This window comes from Lissotriton vulgaris, chromosome 10 (genome assembly GCF_964263255.1).
Source record: "Lissotriton vulgaris chromosome 10, aLisVul1.2, whole genome shotgun sequence".
Lineage (NCBI taxonomy): Eukaryota > Metazoa > Chordata > Amphibia > Caudata > Salamandridae > Lissotriton > Lissotriton vulgaris.
Window position 1 is genome coordinate 943,648,617 of NC_141698.1, and position 19,170 is coordinate 943,667,786.

Below are 19,170 nucleotides of genomic sequence, written 5' to 3' on the forward strand. Positions count from 1 at the left end.
CAGTAGATACAGCCATGTTTCCAGAGTCCTGGAAACATGCAATTGTATCCCCTCTGGCAAAAAAGCCAGCATGCATGTCACCAATCTAAAATAACTATAGACCAATCTCCTAACTTCCCTACCAGTCTAAAGGTTTAGAGAGATTGATCAACCGACAATTAATTGACTACTTTGAGACTAATGAGCTTCTGGACCCCTTACAGACAGGCTGTAGGGCCTCTAACAGTACCAAGGCTAATCTGCTAGTCATTCTAGACAGCATTAGACTTTGGTTAGACCAGGGTAAAGCTGCCACCCAATCCTTCTGGACAGGTCGGCGGCATTCGATACTGTTTCACACCACCTCTTGCTGGGAACTCTATATGAAAAAGGGCTTAATTCTAAAACTCTTCAATGTTTCAACTCTTTTCTGCTGAACAGAATATAAACAGTACAAATGGGCTCCTTTTACTCCAACCCTAAAACGATTAAGCGCAGTGTTACGCAGGGAGCCTACCTTAGCCCAACACTTTTTAACGTTTACGTTTCCCCCATGGACAAGATCGGTATGAAATGGGGTTTCAATATCTGGTCATTCGCTGATGATACTCAGTTGTTGATTGTGTTTGAGGAAAAATGTGAGAACACCAAAAATAACTGGAGCAACTGCCTCTCAGAAATCGCTGAGGTCAGACCACTGCTTGAAGTTAAATGCTGAAAATTCTGAGATACTTCTGTTTGGTAGTGCACATCTAGTCTAGGACTGAACACGGTGGCCCGAACTATTTGGCAGCACTCCAGTGCCTAAACGTGTTGTAAAATATTTGAGATTCCTGGAAGACATGCAAGACTAAGTCAGAGTACTATGGGGTAAATATAATTGCCATGCTAAAACCACTCAGGAGGCTTTTTTAAGTGGATCCTTTGAACTGTAGGTTCAACTATCACTCTGGCCCTTCTGTCCGGCAATCTGGACTATGGGAATGCACTTTGTTGGCATGGCTGACTATTTATTTTCCTGTCTACAAGTCATTCAGAACGCAGCAGCGAAACTGGTTTGTAACAAGAACAGTATAGTTTGGCTTCAGCTTGCTTGAAAGAACTTCACTGGCTGCCTATGAGACAAAGAGCCAAGTTCAAAATACTATGCTATGCTCAAAGAACGTTATCTTGGACCCATAATTTTGCAGGCCAATCTGGAATTTTATGTCCCCTCGCGTGACCTTAGGTCAGGCAACCAAGCTCTAGCCAAAACCTTACACACAAAAAAAGTCAGAGTGGGGTGTCGCTCGTTTTCCTATTTGACAGCTACTCACTGGAACAAACTCCGGTTAGAGCTTTGTCTCACTGAGGAACAAGTGAGATTCAGAAAGAAGCTGAAGACATGTTTTTTCTCAGGACTCCAACACTGTCCATTGATTATTACTCCAGACCCGATGCTTTATGTCACATGTCACTAATCCTCCCCAAACAGGTTCTCGCTTATCTAGCGCTGTGATATCTCTTGGGATGAATGTCACACTCTACAAATATAAAGATGACACACTAACCCTTTTCCCACCCCAATCGTTTACTCTAGCCCTTCAAGCTCAAATATTCTATTATCTCACAGCTGTCATTGGATTGCCCTTCACAATCTTATGTTGAACTCTTCTAAGGATCACTTTGTATAAATCCCTTTAAAAACTCCAAAACTGCACCTACAACCTACAAAGTTTCACCAAGCACCTTAATTTCAAACTATGGGCTAGAAATATTCATGTACTTTTTCAAACATACCATGCTCCTGTATTTCTTCAGATGTGCTAAATTTTTCTTTCCATGTGCTAAATACCAACTACTCCAAGTCTGTAAGATTCACCCTACTATCATGTAAGCTCGTCTACGCCCGTCCGCGCCTGGACCGCGCCCAGCGCCAGACCCCCTGGCCCCCGTCCCTCCCAGCCCTCCCGCATTACCTACGATGCCGCCACCCTCCTAGCCCTTAACCCCGGTCGCGCCCCCAACTGCGTCCAAGCCTCCCCTGGACACACCCATGGACCTTTCTCTTGCTACTCCTGCAAATTCATCGGCACCAACAACATCTCCGCTACGACCACAACACAGATTCCCGACCCCAACCACCTACAGTGCATCCTTCTCAACACTCGATCGGTCCACAGACACGCCATTGAACTATGGAATCTACTAGACACCATCTCTCCAGACGTCGCCTTCCTAACAGAAACTTGGATGAACGCTTCCTCCGCCCCAGACATCACCATTGCCATCCCTGAAGACTATAAGATCACACGCAAGGACCGCACCGACCACACAGGAGGAGGAATCGCCATCGTCCATAAGAAATCAATCCGCATCTCAACCAGCTCTGACGCCAACCTCGCTAACTCCGAACACCTTCACTTCCAGATCCACATCGACCCCAAGACCACACTCAGAGGCACCCTCCTCTACAGACCACCAGGACCCCGCGCAAAATTCAGTGAAGACATCACGGACTTCATCACTCCTCACGCGCTCCCCTCCAAAGACTACATCCTTCTGGGAGACCTCAACTTTCACCTTGAAAAGATCAACGACCGCAACACCACCACCCTCTTGGACAACCTCGCCAACCTCGGACTTAAACAACTGGTCACTTCCCCCACCCACATCGCAGGTCACACACTCGACCCCATCTTCACCTCCAGCAATCATGTCTCCTTCAGCCATACCACGGATCTCCTCTGGACTGACCACAGCTGCGTTCACTTCACCTACAACAAACCAAAACCCACCAACCACCTCCAACCAACTCTGCAAAGAAACTGGAACAAAATCACCACGGACCAGATCTCCGCATCGCTCCTTCTAAACGCCCCAGCCCACTCTTCTAACGCAAACGAAGCCGCCGCCAACCTGACCCTATGGTTATCCAACACCGCCGACACCTTAGCACCACTGAAGAAACGTCAAAGCAAACCTGGCAGCAAAAAGGCCTCATGGTTCAACGATGATCTCAAGAAGTCCAAGAAACTCTGCCGCTCCCTTGAAAAGGCCTGGAAAAAAGACCCAACCCCTAGCACCAAGGACGCCTTCAAAAACGCCACCCGCACTCACCACCAACTAATCCGAAAGGCCAAGAAAACAGCATTCAAGGATCGACTTGACGACAACGCCCACAACAGCAAGGAACTTTTCAACATCGTCAAGGAATTTTCCAATCCCTCGGCCAACTCCAACGACATCACCCCCTCTCAAGCCCTCTGCGACTCCCTAGCCTCATTCTTCCACAACAAGATTGCAGACATCCACAACAGCTTCGACAACCAACCCGGAAACCAACCCACCCTACCATTTGCTGAACATTCTCCCCCCGTGAACACCCTTAACGACTGGAACCCAATCTCCACTGAGGACACAATCCGCCTGATGAATTCCATCCACTCAGGATCCCCCACAGACCCATGTCCTCACCACATCTTCAACAAAGCAGACTCCGTCATAGCACCACACCTCCGAGACGTCATCAACTGCTCCTTCAACTCCGCCACCTTCCCGGAAGACTGGAAACACGCTGAACTCACCGCCCTTCTGAAAAAACCCACAGCGGACCCCACCGAACTCAAAAATTACCGCCCCATCTCGCTCCTTCCATTCCAGGCCAAAGTCATCGAGAAAGCTGTCAACAACCAGCTCGCCGCCTTCCTCGAAGCCAACAAATCCCTCGACTCCTCACAATCTGGCTTCCGAGCAAAACACAGCACTGAGACCGCCCTCATCGCAGCAACAGACGACATTCGAACTCTACTGGACAATGGAGACACAGTCGCCCTCATCCTCCTCGACCTCTCTGCAGCATTCGACACAGTCTGCCACAGCACCCTTTTACAACGCCTCAATAACATCGGAATCCAAGGAAAAGCACTTGAATGGATCACCTCGTTCCTCACCGGAAGAACCCAGAGAGTCCGCCTCCCACCATTCAAGTCCGAGGCCACTGAAGTCATCTGTGGCGTACCACAAGGATCCTCACTCAGCCCCACCCTCTTCAACGTATACATGAGCCCCCTCGCGGCCATCGCCCGCCAACACAACCTCAACATCATCTCTTACGCGGATGACACTCAACTAATCCTTTCCCTCACCAATGACCCCAGCACCGCCAAAACTAACCTACACGAAGGAATGAAAGAAGTTGCCGAATGGATGAAACAAAGCCGTCTGAAACTGAACTCAGACAAAACAGAAGTCCTCATCTTAGGTACATCCCCCTCTGCATGGGACGACTCCTGGTGGCCGGAAGCCCTCGGAAAAGCACCCATCCCGACATACCACGCACGGAACCTAGGCGTCATCCTTGATTCTTCACTCTCAATGAACAGACAAGTCAGCGCCGTATCCTCTTCCTGCTTCAACATTCTTCGCATGCTCAGAAAAACATTTCACTGGATCCCCACCGAAACAAGGAAAACAGTCACCCATGCTCTGGTCACGAGCCGACTGGACTACGGAAACACCCTCTACGCAGGCACTACCGCTAAACTCCAGAAGAAACTCCAAAGAATCCAAAACTCCTCAGCCAGGATCATATTAGACATCCCACGCAACGAACACATCTCTGGTCACCTTAAAGACCTCCACTGGCTACCCGTCAATAAGAGGATCACTTTCCGACTGCTAACCCACGCACACAAATCACTCTACGACATCGGACCAGAATGCCTCAACTCACGACTGTCCTTCTACACCCCCTCCCGCCAACTACGTTCTTCCAGCCAAGCCCTCGCCACTGTACCTCGCATCAACAAGACCACCATGGGAGGCAGATCCTTCTCATACCTGGCTGCTAAAACATGGAACTCACTCCCCGCTTACCTTCGCCTTACCCAGAACCACCTAGCATTCAGAAAGCAACTTAAAACGTGGATATTTGACAAGTAATCCTCCTCCCCTTTCTAAGCGCCTTGAGACCCTCTGGGTATGTAGTGCGCTATATAAATTCTCTGACTTGACTTGACATGTTCCGTAATGTCAAAACACAAATCTCTGCACTAGTTATCAGCAAGCTAGAATACTACGACCGACTCCTAGTTGGTCTCCCCAGATATTAATTTTCCCCACCAGGTAAGACCTTGGATTTTGCCACTATAACACTTATGACCTCCCAGACGCATCACAACCGTACACTATCAGCACCAAGATGGATGTCAATCTACCAAAAATAGATAGGGTTATGTACAAACTAAATGTCTTAGTCTTCAAATTGATTGATGGACTATCTCCTAACTATCTAGCTGAAAACCTTCTCACACACATACACTCCACAATCTTCGCTAAGCAAACCATAACATTCCAGCCTCACCCAAACATCCTTGTGCAACTTCAAACTGTTTGGGCCTCATCAATTGACCTAGCTCCTCTCTGACTAAAGCTCCATCTCCTCTTCCTCCTCTGTCAGAACTAATTTAAGAATTCAGCTCCTCACATAAGAAGGAAAGATTCACTGAATCATGATTCCATATGTTTTCTTAGTATCGCAATGGCCCATTTAATTATTCATAATGTAGGATGTTTTAATGTGTGCATTGTTTCTCAACAGCACTCACCCAGCACAGTATCACTATCCAGATTGTTAGCTATAAGAATGTATTTCTCCTCCTTTGCTTCATAACATGTTCTGCTACCTAGAGCATTTCTTGTAAAAACGCTCTTTGTAATATTCTTTGAATAATTCAAGTCTAACCCTGGACTCAACCACCAACTAGCAAATATATTTATTAGTGGGTGTAACACCCCAAACAACTCAGTTGAAGATATGCACTGAATGGCTGGGCTTCTTGGATTCATTCAACTGACAGAATTTAATTGCCCCATCATTTAAATGTTTATAGTATTTGCCACGTTTTGTGTATTACTGCCTTCATGCTTGCATGTTACGTTTGGTATTTCTGACCAAATAATTTTTGTCAGGCCAACAACATATTTTACTATTCTTGTCCAGGGAGTAGCCAGAAAACTAAAATAGCCCCCACTTTGAACTAAAGTGCTGATGCCTTAAAGCAAGCAAAGGAAGTAAGCCTAACTCTCCCTAGAACAGCTTCTGTGTCTCTTTTATCTATCAATTCATTGTTTACCCTTCTATCCACCTACTGATATCCACTATTTCACCATTACATTCTGTCATCGATTAATTCTTTCATCTGTCATTCAGTCTTTCCTCATTCCATCCTTCCAATCTTTCTGCCATTCATCCACCTTTCCATAGACCCACTATACTTTCTATCTGTCCACTCTGCCACCCATGGATACAGCCACTCTGTCATCCATATACTTTGGCATCCATCCACTCTGCCATCCATCTATCCACCCTGCAATCCATCCATCCTTCTAGACACTCTGAATTCCATCCATCCATCCCTACAGTCTGCCATCCATCACCATTCATCCACTCTACCATCCATCAGTCCACTCTGCCATTTATCCATCGATCTACCCACTTTGTCATCCTTCCGTCCACTCTTCCACCCACCAGCCGTCTGTCCATATATTTAACCATCCATCCATTCTTGCATCCCTCCATTCTGCCATCTATCCTTTCTGCCATACACCCATCAGTCATTCACTCTGCTATCCAGCCATTCATTCATCTACTCTGCTGTCCAACCAGCCATGCATCAATGCACTCTGCCATCCATCCACTGTACCATCCACTTGCCTATCCATGCAGCCACTCTGACATCCATCCTTCCACTCTACCATTCATGTATCAATCTATTCACGCTGCTATACAATTATCCATTCATACTAGTCGCCAGCTATTCACTCTGCCATATATCCAGCCATTCAATTGCCATCCACCTATTCCTCTGCCGTCCATCCATTCATTAACTCTGCTATCCATCCTCTAGGCCATCTATCCATCATTCACACACGATCTTCTATTCACTCATCTTTTCACCCACTCATTCACCCATCGCTTTACTCTGCCATCCTTTTACCTGTTCCTCCATCTGTCCATCGATTCCTTTACTTTGTCATCCATTCCCCTGTTCATCAACCTATCCTTTCACTTACTCATTCATCCATCCAACCATTCCTTGCCTATGCCTTCCTTCCTTCCTTCTGTCCATCCACCCATCACCCATTTATTCATTCATCCACAGACAGAAGCGTCCACCTACTCGTTTATCCATACTTCCTTCTTTTCACCCTTCCTTCCAATATTCCTTCTTTCTTTCCACATTCTGTTGACCCTGTGCTGGTTTCCTTTGCTCCCACTTGTTCCTCTATTGATGCTGTATTCCAGTGTTAATAATTAGTTTGTGTCTGCCGAGCTGCAGACGGAAGAGGCACATAAAGAACCCCACCCCTGCTGTAGCTTCTAAAGCGGGGTGTTCCTGACGCCCCTGATGCTTGCAGCTACAGCTCTCGCTACCAGTTCCGTCGATCGAGGCTAAAGCAGCCAAACATTTGCTTTGGTGTCTTTTTTGGCTTTTATCAAAATCTAGTAATCATTCCAGGCTTTAGCACATTTCCCCAGGCTATTTACGGTCACAAATCTTATGAATCATTTTGGAGTAAATCAGAATTTTTCTTTCCATTGATGCATCCATTTTGTTTTTAAAGTCTCCTTGCTGAAGGTGTTTTGTGTTGGTGTGGTGCCGTTCACTTTGTTGATGGGTTTCTCGAGTAATGAGGTTGCAGCTACACCGCAGTGTATTATTATTATTATTATTATTATCCTTATGATCATTTTTATGATTATTCATCCTCTTCCTCTTCTTTTTCTTCTTCATTCTTCTTTAATGCATTCTGGCTATCTTTAGTATATTTTTGAATGGATGTGTTAACACTCATCTGATGGTTTTTGAATTATTCTCTGTTCCTTTGTTCATTCCCCTCACCTTCTGTTGAAATGTTATCACAGTTTCATCCTTTCATGGCCTCTCAGCTCTGTGGCCTTGGTGTGTACCTCTGTATCTATGGTTCTCCATCCTCAGATTTCCGCCTTTGTAGATGTTATCAACCGATTATACACTGCTGTCTATGGCAGCCATACCATAGGTTGTGGGCAACAAGAAGTATGATGGTAGTTTGAGATTTCAGGTTCAGAGTACTCATCACATAATGGACAACAAGTATGTTCCAAGGTTACAACATTTTACCTGAACATAAGTCATCGAAGAGGTTATTCTGACTAGTTACATTTACAGGTCAGATCGAGCTGTGGGGATACAGGGCCTTACTACTTGGAGTTGCTTGTTGCCCTTCTCTCTGCTCAATTCTCATTCTAGGCTCTTTCTCCAACTCCCTTCACATTTTGGAAGGAACAGTAAACAGTACAGGAGATCTCTTAGCTCTTGGCCTGCCGTCTTTGTATTGCTTGAATGTATCACTCCCCTCCGGGGTTCTGGTAAGCAATTTTCCATACATTGTGTCAGTGCTCAAGGAAGCATTATCTGAACTTCTGAATTGTGACTCTTTCTGTAGGTGTTTATATTTTCACCTCTGTCTGACGTTTCTTACTCAAGAACGTTTTGAGCTCCTATGACTTTGCATTTCCCTGTATTTTGCCAGCTCTGAAAGAACCTAAAATTACTTGGTCTCTTTTGTAGCGTGATGGAGTTGGGTATCTGCCCCTGATCTTGATCTTGTAAGTACCTATCCACTTTTGGCATCAGCCTGAGCTTGAATAAGTTCATGGTTAGCTAAATGCAACTTCCATAGATATTGGCAGTATTCAATTTTTAAATCAAGTACTGAAATCCAGCATCTATCTTCCAGGCAGTGTAAGTTATCATCGTGTTTCTGGTTGACTGGCCCTTCACAGTTTCATGATAGAGCTTCTAACAGTCTTTGTATCCTATCCCAGCTCCCCTCTCCTTTCCTGACTTCTGTGGAAGGTTGAGCCTGCTTGGGTTCACTATGACATCATTGGAATATATTATGAGAGCCTCTTCAGAAATATTTGTATAACCTGTTCCTTTTAGCATGTGTTTGAAAATGGTGCTGCAAATTGTCTTCTCATTTAGCTCAATCAATATAATTCTAGCTAGCCCAGGCCTACACAATAACCTGTACTTTATTTTAATTGCAGAGACTGGATCCGAAGACATTGACATTCTTCCTAACGGATTGGCTTTCATTAGTACGGTAAGTATTATATTGATATTCCCCATGTTGCTCTTCTGGGATAATACAACTATGGCTGATTGAGTCTCCAACCCAACTGTTGAGCTGATATTGCATAAAATACTCTTTACATCAGTTAAAAAGTATTGGAAAAAGTAATAAAAGCACACAATTTTCACATTTGCTTGCTGTTTTATACTGTAATGGACCAGCACCATAGCAAAATGCTCTCCTTTGACACCACACACCTATCCAAACAAACTAGTTTATTGTTCCCTTTTTATATTTGGTGTAGGTCACACCAAAATAAACATAAATTGGTTAAAAGCAAAAATATTGGGTTAGTCTCAATAGGCACACAGTAGTCCATGGTACTGTTGGGTAACTACTTAAGAGTGTGAATGTACACTTTATGAAAGAGCAGATGTGTGAGGAGCGGAGCAGTGTACTCAGTACTTAGGGGTGCATGCAACAAAACCCCCACCATTAACCTAAAACCAAGGATAACAAGAGACGACGGGACCTCACCATCTAGGGATCGGGAAGAGGTCAGCACATGGTCATGGTTGTCAGGCACTTTGAACTCAACTCGAATTCTACGATGACAACCCCACACGGAACATGGTCAAGAAACGCCTCCTCTAAAGATTTGTTCATGGAACATTAACGGTCTGACAAACAAACTGGAGGATAAATCTATAATCTCCTATTTTAGGGAATTTGATATATTGTTATTACAGGAGACATGGCTCTCTGAACCGCAGCAAATAGAAGGCTTTAAAACTCACCACATTCCTGCACAAAAACTGAACCGCTCAGGAAGAGGGAGCGGGGGCCTAGCTATTTACATATCAACAAAAAATGCAATCACATCCCGGGACCTTGCAGGTTCGTCACACTGCCTTCAGTGTGTGGGAATTTCTTTTACTTCTAGAAAAGGCCAGCATCGGTCTCTGATTCTAATGAATGCCTACGTTCGCCCAAACTCAGTATCAAGACAATCATTTGCAGAAGAAGTGACTGCGACAGTACTAAGAGTGAAAACATGTCCGCTAAACCAAGAAATACTCTTATCTGGCGATTTTAATATGTGGCTAATGTCAGACCTACAAAAAAACGAGGTCACTGAATCACATGACAGTATCTGGGAGATACCACCGCAGGTACGGCCAGGATGGCATAAGGACGACTCGAAGGGTCGCTCCTTGCAAGGCAACCTAGAAAATCTGGGACTAAGAGCCCTTAATGGGCGCTATTCCTTAGACAAGCCTCCCTGCTTCTCTTACTTATCGAAAAATGGTGCTTCACTAATTGACTACACCTTTGCTAGCCTTCCACTCTTTCACCTAATAACAGGCTATCATCTTGGGAGCAGAACAGAAAGCGACCATTGCCCCCAAGAAATAACACTGAGGACCAGTCTAATTCAACATGAAGAAGAAAGGGGTTTGCCATCTGAGAGCTATACAATCAGCCTAAAACGAATCAAATACTCTCTGAGCAATTTTCACCAAGTAGCAATAGAGGCCAAACAAATCATCGAGCGTTACAGTAAGTGCGCGGACGATAAAATAGTCAACTGGGCATCATTCGCAATCGAACTCATCGACAGATATGCAAAACCGGTAAAGTATGCAATCCTGACTGGGCAAAAGCCGAAGCCCCACTCAAATCTAGCGATACAATCTGCAACAAGATCTATGAATCGTGCATGGCGGGCATTAAAAATAGATCCAATGGACTCTACAAAAATAACAAAATTGAGAGAGGCCCGCAGCTACCTTAGAAAAGCTAAAAGAGAGCAACGTAGAACACAATGGAATTCGTTCTGGGCTAGACTTCAGCACGATATTAAATCAAATAATTCTGCCAGGTTTTGGCGAACAATCAACAGCATATCAGGGCAAGTACCAAAAGTAGCTTCTTCTTGCATATTGGAGTCGGAGTGGGTCGACTTCCTCAATCTTCACTTTAATGATTATAAAACAAAAATCTTTCATCAGAATTTCACCCTTGAAGACTATGAAGACCAGAACATTATCAATCCCTCTATGAAGATATCCCTCAACGACGGTCAAAAAATAGTATCACCAAATGAGTGCTCTTCGATTGGGAGTAGCAAAGATCCTATAAAAGTGCAGGAGCAAGATATTGGAAAATTGATTAAAAAGGGTCGGACGGACGGGGCTCCAGGTCCAGGTGGAGTCCCTCAAGCTTTGTTTAAGGAGGATGTACCCTTCTGGGCTGGGAAACTTTGCAATTTATTCAATTCCATTCTGGAGAAACACATCATACCGCCCTCCTGGCTTGGATCAGTCCTCGCACCAATCTTTAAAGGTGGGGACAAAAAATCCCCTGGGAACTACCGTCTCATTGCCCTAATCGACAATGAAGCAAAGTACTTTGCAGGAGTTTTGCTGAACTCACTTAGGGCATGGGCGGAGGACAACGCTATCATCCCTCCAAATCAAACTGGCTTTACAAGCAACACCGGAACCTCGGTCAACCTCATGACCCTCTCCTGCCTGATCGATCAGGCTGAATTCAGCTCCTGTCCACTCTACATGGGATTCATTGACTTTCAAGCGGCCTTCGACAACGTGAATAGAGCTAAGCTCTGGCAGAAGCTGTCTAGTTTCAACATTCCAAGTGACCTCCTAAGAGCTATACAACTTCTACATCAGGACACATGGGTCAGGATCAAGATCGGGGACGGCTCACGTTTGTCACGCCCAATTCCAACGACAAAAGGCCTAAAACAGGGCTGCGTCCTGGCCCCGACACTTTTTAACTTATTTCTATCCGACCTTCCTGGTGCTCTTAACAAGGTCAATTCACATGCTCCCAAGGTAACTGGTCTCTTGCTGTCAAACATACTATACGCAGACGATGTTGTTCTTCTTAGTAAAACTAAGATCGGCATGCAAAGGCTTCTGGACGCCACCTCCGACTATTCTAATAAGAATAACCTACAGATCAATAATAAGAAGACAAAAATATTGGCGGTCCGTTCAGGTAAAGCTAAGAATCTGTCTTGGACCCTTAATAAGGAAAGCATTGTCGAATCTAAATGCCATAAGTACCTTGGAGTCATCTTTAACAACAACAACAGATATAAATCTCAGTTGGAAGAACAAAAAAGGAAGGGTGCAGCACTTGCCTTCGCCATTGGATCCGTTCACAAGAAACTACAAGGCCCAACTTTTGCACCTACTTTACAGGCCGCTCAGGCAAAAATCATTCCCACACTAACCTACGGCAGCGAAGTCCTAAAAGGACTGGACAGTGGCCAATTGGACAAAATAATCACAAAGATTTATAGAACAGTGTTCAAACTACCGATTCAAACATCTCCGGCACAAATCAGGTTGGAACTGGGAATCTGCCATCAACCATACGCCAGAGCCATGACCTTTCTTGTGTGCTGTCACAAACTGAGATCATCTAAGGAAGGCAGTCTAGCACACCATCTCTGGGTTAGTCTCGATACGAACTCATGGCGCGCAGGGAACGACTATTGGAAAAAAGGCCTAACAACCTTATGCTTAAATGAACTTTGGAGCATGCATGTAAGCCAAATGGAATTTAAACGGCTAGCGAAACTAAGCACAAAAAAGTTGTCGACTGTGGAAGATAAGGCACGGCTGGCAAAAAGAAGTCACGGGTGGTTGACTCTGCATTCCTACGCCCTGTTGATTCCACAACAGTATCTAACCGTATCTTTTACTGCACGAACTAAATCAAAATTCCTAAAATTGAGACTGGGAGTTATCAACCTGTTGGCCCATTTCCCAAAATGGAAAAGAGATCATGGACGAGAACTTTGTCGACTTTGTGGGAATCACAAAGAAGACATCACGCACATTTTATGTCTCTGTCCAAAACTGCTGAATGAAAGACGGTTCCTTTTGAAGCACCTTTGAAACATAAACAAGATTAGATCGTGCAGAGCAGCAGTTCTGGCCTGCTTTGACCCCAGGAACATCAAATTAAACTGTGCCTTGGTAAGGTTCATGGACCTCGCAGGAAAAAAACTCTGCGAGGGGCCAAATGCCAGTGATTCATCGATGGCTTAAAGTTCCTGGCAGGCTCCATCGGCTGTCCCTATCCACCTTGGATCCCAATCAGTCCACCTTGGATCCCAATCAGTCGCCATTTTTTTATATGTATTTTAAATGTATCTTTCACATATTTTAAAGATTCTGTATTTGCAATGATTTTTCTTTTAATCACGCAATAAAGCTCTTATATATAAAAAAAAAAAAAAAGAAAGAGCAGAATGTTAACATCCACCGTGAAGTTAGCCAATGGGTGAAATGCGAAGACCAAATGCAGCACGTTCGTTGCTGTACCGACAGGTGGAAAAATGGGAAGGAAATCAACAAACCAATGGATGAAGAGGGTGGATTGAAAAACCATATGATTAAGAATATTATATACATCATTTAAATAGCCTTCCTTTTTAATACATATAAGTTATCCCTAAAGTAAGCGCTAAATTGTCCACAGTGCATGGTGCAATGTATTTTAATACTAGGTCTTGTAATTTTAAGTTTTACATGTCGTGGAGTGAAAAAATCTTAAATCCTTTTTTCAGTACGGCAAGGCCTGCTTCTCCCATGGGATAGCATTCGAGGAACCTTATTAAGTTGTAACTTTCAAATGGAAACATGAAAACAGTTCATGTTTGGTGTCTTTGAAATTATAATGAATAATCCTCGTTTATGGTGAAGTTAGATTTTAAGTTACAATTTTGAAAATGCCCCTTTTAGAAAGTTGGTATTTTCCTGCCTTAGACATTTAGGGGCAGATGTATCAAAATACCTATTTGCGATTCTAAAATAGCGATTTTTTGAGAATCGCTATTTGAGAATTGCAAAATGGTATGTATATAAGAAATCGCAATTTTTTAGCAATTTCTTAAAATTCCTTAATTGCGATTAGCAAATTGCTAATCGCAAGTAAGGAATAATTTCCCCTTCATTTCTATGGGCCAGGAGGCATGTATGTGCACCATATGGCGCCTTCACAAAAGCCAAAAAGTGCATTTGGGAAAGAAATCGCAAATTACAACCAACTGAAGTTGGTGTTAATTTGCGATTTTTTTTTTTTTTTTTAAGGAGAAATACCAATAATTTAATGCTTGATGCATAGCATTTAAAGACTCGCAATTTGCGATTCCTTAAATACTTACGCAAAATTAAGGAATTGCAAATTTTGTGATTCCTTAATTTTCCTATGCAAGTTCCTTCATACATACCGTTTAGCGAATTTTTAGTCTCAAACCCTGCTTTTTTGCGAATCTCAGCGTTTGCGACAAAAAATTGTTCTGACACATCTGCCCTTAAGTTCCTGCAGCCTGTCTCTGGGTAACATGACTGGGTGTAGATGAAAGTTGGGCTGTGTCAAGTCACATTTATTGTTTTAGTTAATTAAGACCTCAACAATGTTTATGTAACACATTATATTTACTAATATCTTCTAAAATATATGCAAAAGGAAACATTTTTCTGGTCGTGGAATCCTTTCTTTGATAATTTCACTAAACATTTAATGGTGCAGATAAGGTATATAAAAAAAGCTTCTGCTCAAGCAGATTTAGAACGAAGGTAAGAGTGCAAGTTAAGAAGCAATTATGAATGAATAAATAAATAGCAACAATAAAACTTCAATATAGATTTAAGGTACCCACCTATCAATAGTGTTAGTTTTCAGTCCTTTGACAATTTCCAACTAAGGACTGTGGGGATCAAACATCATCACTGACCTGCTTGCATAGTCTATTGCATGTTTCAGTCAGTGAATAATGAGTTGTTTGGTCTGATCAGGACAGGCTATATCCAAGTTAGACTTTGTATATTCCTTTTTAGACAGCCACACACAATAGAGAGCTTAGGTGTGCCTGGATGTGCCATCACGGACATGAGGGGGGCAGAGCTGGGCACCCCCCTACTTACACCTGAATAGTCTGTGTCTTGCCTCCTCATAAAGGGTTAAATACCCTCTGTAGTAATGGAGTCAGGGCATGCAGGAATCCTCTGCACTTAAAAGGGAAACCTCTAGAAGCTTCTACCACTTCTTAATAGACCCCTGGTATAAATATTGGACCTCAGACACCAATTCTTTGTTGTGAGTTCCCTTTAAGGCCCATTTGGTTCTTCCTTATTTTAGCATAACTGCACGCTTCTTTGCTTTTCACACGTTAAACACAATATTATTTTTGAAATACACCGTACAAGTTTTTGTTATTTGGTTCTTCTCTCTGGGACACGTCTGAACATTTTACAAGGTCGAACAACAACGTGCCCTGTCATTTTCTGGGATTGGTTACCAACATATGGTGGCATTTAGACACAACACCGAAGAACATTTGCTATTTTCAAGTACTGCACCTCTTATCATAAATACCAAGACTTGCCTTCTGAAACTAAAGAGGAAAATTCTTGCAGAGGAAAATGTCCTCACACAGACACACTAGCTTTGAGCAACCTGAGATGCAGCTCACCTAACTACAAATGCAAGGTGTATTGATGCCCGTTCTGATCCCAGAGATCTCCGATATATCACTGTGCTAATGTAGTGAGGCTGGGCTTAGGCGGATAGATCATTCACCGTGGTAGAGCTTCTAATTTTATACAGTCCACTAGCAGCCCGTCCCGACCTTGTCCGGGTGCGACAGGCTTCCCCGCCCCCGCCCGCCCCGACATTGTGCAGCAGCCCGGGCCCCCGTCCAGCCCGTCGCCCGCGTGCCCCGACCCCCGCCTGCCCCGACATGGGTCCCCTTACCTGAGCTGCTGCTCCTCCCGCCTGTCCGCTGCTCGCACCGTCGCTGGCCTGTCCGCTGCCCCTCACGTCCCCGCTCCTCCCCCACGCCATGTCCCCCATCTCCCTTACCTCAGCCGCCGCTCCTCCAGCCTGTCCGCTGCTCGCACCTCCGCTGGCCTGTCCGCTGCTCCTCACGTCACCGCTCCTCCCCCGCGCCATGTCCGCCGCTCCTCGTCGCGCTCCTGGACGCCGCTCCTCCCCGTGCTTCTGACGTGAGCACAGACGTCACGGCCGGCGCTACTTCGGAGGGACTACTTTTTTTTTACAGTAAATTTTTTTTTAAACGTTTTTGTTTTTTCATTTATATAGCCTATAACCATCTACACACCCTGATGATTCCAACGGTGTATCGGGTGTGTGGATTCGCGCTGTGGTTCTCGAGTTTACCCGCCTCAAATGCTGAAAGTTCTTCCTTTATTATAGTAGTATAGATTTGTAAAGCTAATTCTTCTACTCAGTTGCAAATCTTTTCCCATTTCAGCACAGTTGCATCATAATAGAGCCTGATCGTTTCAATTAATAGAGTAAACTTTTGTTGTGTCTTTCTTTTGTTTATTATCGAAATGCACAAATTAGAAAACAAATGGTGATGATCTGTAGGGGCTAAAGAGTTGTGTTCTGAGGTGCCAATTTACCTGTTGCTCTGGGAAGGTTAGGAGGGCAGGTAAGGCACTTTGAGATAGTATGATTTGGGCACATAAGTACTGATGTGGTATGGTGACTCAAGCTCTACATTCTGATGTACTGTGTTCCCAGGCATAGTTCTGTTTCTAAGAAGAATGCCTGCAACATGGCACGACTAACGGTTGGTCTGGTACTTATTGCACAGTGTTTAGGAAGCACCAAATTCTGTGTTTTTTCAAGTGTTAATGTTTTCTCTCTGTTTCCATTTCTGTTATACTTATGGTGGTGCCAGCATAAATTGCGATTACTGTTAATTGCAGACCTGCTGTCCATTCACATGTAACATACCACGGATTCACTAATGCAAGTGGGGATTTTACTTTCGTCGTTGAGGCCCACGATGGCTATCGCTTTGAAGTCTTTTATTCTTGGGTCAATTTTCCAGCTGTTGCTGCTCAGTCTAACACATTTCATGAATATACAATTGTTGCACCACCACAAAAATACAGAGCATATGTGCTTATTGAAAAACCATGTTTTCATTGAGAACATGACACTTGGTTCCACAGTGCCCTTCCACACATACTGGCACCTGTACTCATGATTCCCCTTAGTAATTATGGGGCCACCTGGCCAGCTCTAGCTGGATACTCTCCATAGCCTGATATTACACATCTTAATGCTCAGCTGCTACAACAATTATATACTGGTCTATTTATACTATATTGACGCTTGACTCCATATGTTCCCACTAATCATGGGAAAATTCAATTTTGGATTGCCCACAAAAAATGTTCCACATGGAAGCTGTTTCCCCTTACAGGGCCACAAGATAAGCACAGAATATTGACATAGTGCTTACCCCATGGAATGGTTCCTACAATAGTTGACTGCAAAACTTGGGGGACAGTCTTTGCCACAGTATATACCATCTGTCACGGCACTCCGTCCATGTGAGTCTTGCCGGACATGTTAAAACGAATACAGGTTCAACACAGGGCTGCTGCAGCCCTGGATTTGGGGATGAAACTAATGGGAAGTTTTCCTGTGGTGTCTATAACTATTTTGTCTAACATTAAAAGCAAAGCGTCATCTCTGCTATATGCCAGAGTCTCGCAGCAGTTGGACAAGCAGACCATGAACGTGAGCTACCTATAATCATTGCAGATGTGTATACATCTTTAGGATGTAATCATTTAGGAACCAGACCTACTAAACCACCTCTTGGCAACCTAGTATGGACAAGGAAGCCAAGCAGACATGTGATATATCTAAATAAACACTGTTAAACCTCGCAGAGGTTCTCCATTCTCTGAGACCTCCGAGAGATGCTATGATTTTCGTGATCGCACTACAATCAAGGCTCCATACAGGTATCAGATTTCTGATACACATTCTCCTCGTTCCTTGCAGGACTCATCTAATAAGCAGTACAAGAGGGAAATGCGATTTGAGCGCAGACCAGAAGAGTACGCGAAGCCAATAAGACTCTCAATGCTCATCTGATTTAAAGATAAAGGAGGAAAAATCTCCTCCATTTAAACCCCAATATATAACCGCATAATATGCCACAAACGCTGAGAACCTTCCTCCTGAACAGGAGTTGGGCAGTGACTATCCTCTTCAGCGAGAAAGAGGTCACCATAGTGCGCCGCAATCTCTTGGTGTTTCTGGCGGCAAGAGCAACTGATAACTTTTTACAGTTGAAACCCCTATTAGGGGCATAGCCCCTTCAGATAGGTAATATGACTTAGATATACAAATTGAGAGTGACCTAAAGCGCATCATTAAAGTATTCTTCAGGGAAAATTTATTTTTGTCTTATGGCATCCTTTCAGCAGAGGTCGATTGGCTCCCACTCTTTGTCCAAACATTCCTACAGGGTGAGGATTTAATACTTGCCTCATTTTCTGCTCTTGACTCTGAAGAGTTCAAACAAGTTTATGCAACAGAATAGGTTCCTGCAGATTTCCCTGTAGGCACGCTTACGTCAAGGGTACAATGACTCCTCTGTAACTAGATTAATTTCCTCTGCCACCCTACTCCTTTAAAATGAGGAGTTTATAGGCAGGGAGTTTATGCCCATGAAGAAAGCTGAGAGATTCATATGGGCAGTAAGATTTTGACTGAAACATGTAGGCATTTTATTGATGGATATAGAAACCATCATGTTTCAGTAAAAATATCCAGTCACATACTTTCAGTTAGGGCATGGACACCCACTTAATAAAGAGAACTCTTGGGGTTTTCCTTAATATATATATTTTTTTAACCTTTTGATCAGTTTTAGAGAATTCAACTCAATACAATAAAGTAATTGGTGGAGTACAGTGTAGAAGACATGGCTGGTTGTACATAAGAGGTTATTCCTATGGCCAGTCAACACTAGTGCATCTCTGCCTGGACACCCTTTAATGTATCCCATTGCTCCAATCCTACAAGCGTAGCATTTTCCTACCTTCAAAACCAGGCCCCACCTCCCCTTGAATGCAACTTATCACCCACACTCGTGTCAGTCGTGTTGCCGGTTTCTGTGTTTGCACTTGGGCCCAGCAGTGTGTTGTATAAGTCCTGCCATCCTTAATCATTTTTAACTGGAACCCTACACTAATTTTCAGAAATATTATT

At 43.8% G+C, this 19,170-nt stretch overlaps 1 protein-coding gene across 2 annotated transcripts in view; it reads left to right on the top strand.

Moving 5' to 3' along the window:
- The window catches only part of LOC147689043 (serum paraoxonase/arylesterase 2-like), a 385,360-nt gene that overhangs the window by 195,018 nt on the left and 171,172 nt on the right, over positions 1-19,170 (top strand). For both annotated transcript variants that reach the window (XM_086941931.1, XM_086941932.1), the window contains exon 3: positions 9,059-9,114. In XM_086941931.1, coding sequence (XP_086798057.1) covers positions 9,059-9,114 — 56 coding nt within the window. The remainder of the gene's footprint in view (positions 1-9,058; positions 9,115-19,170) is intronic.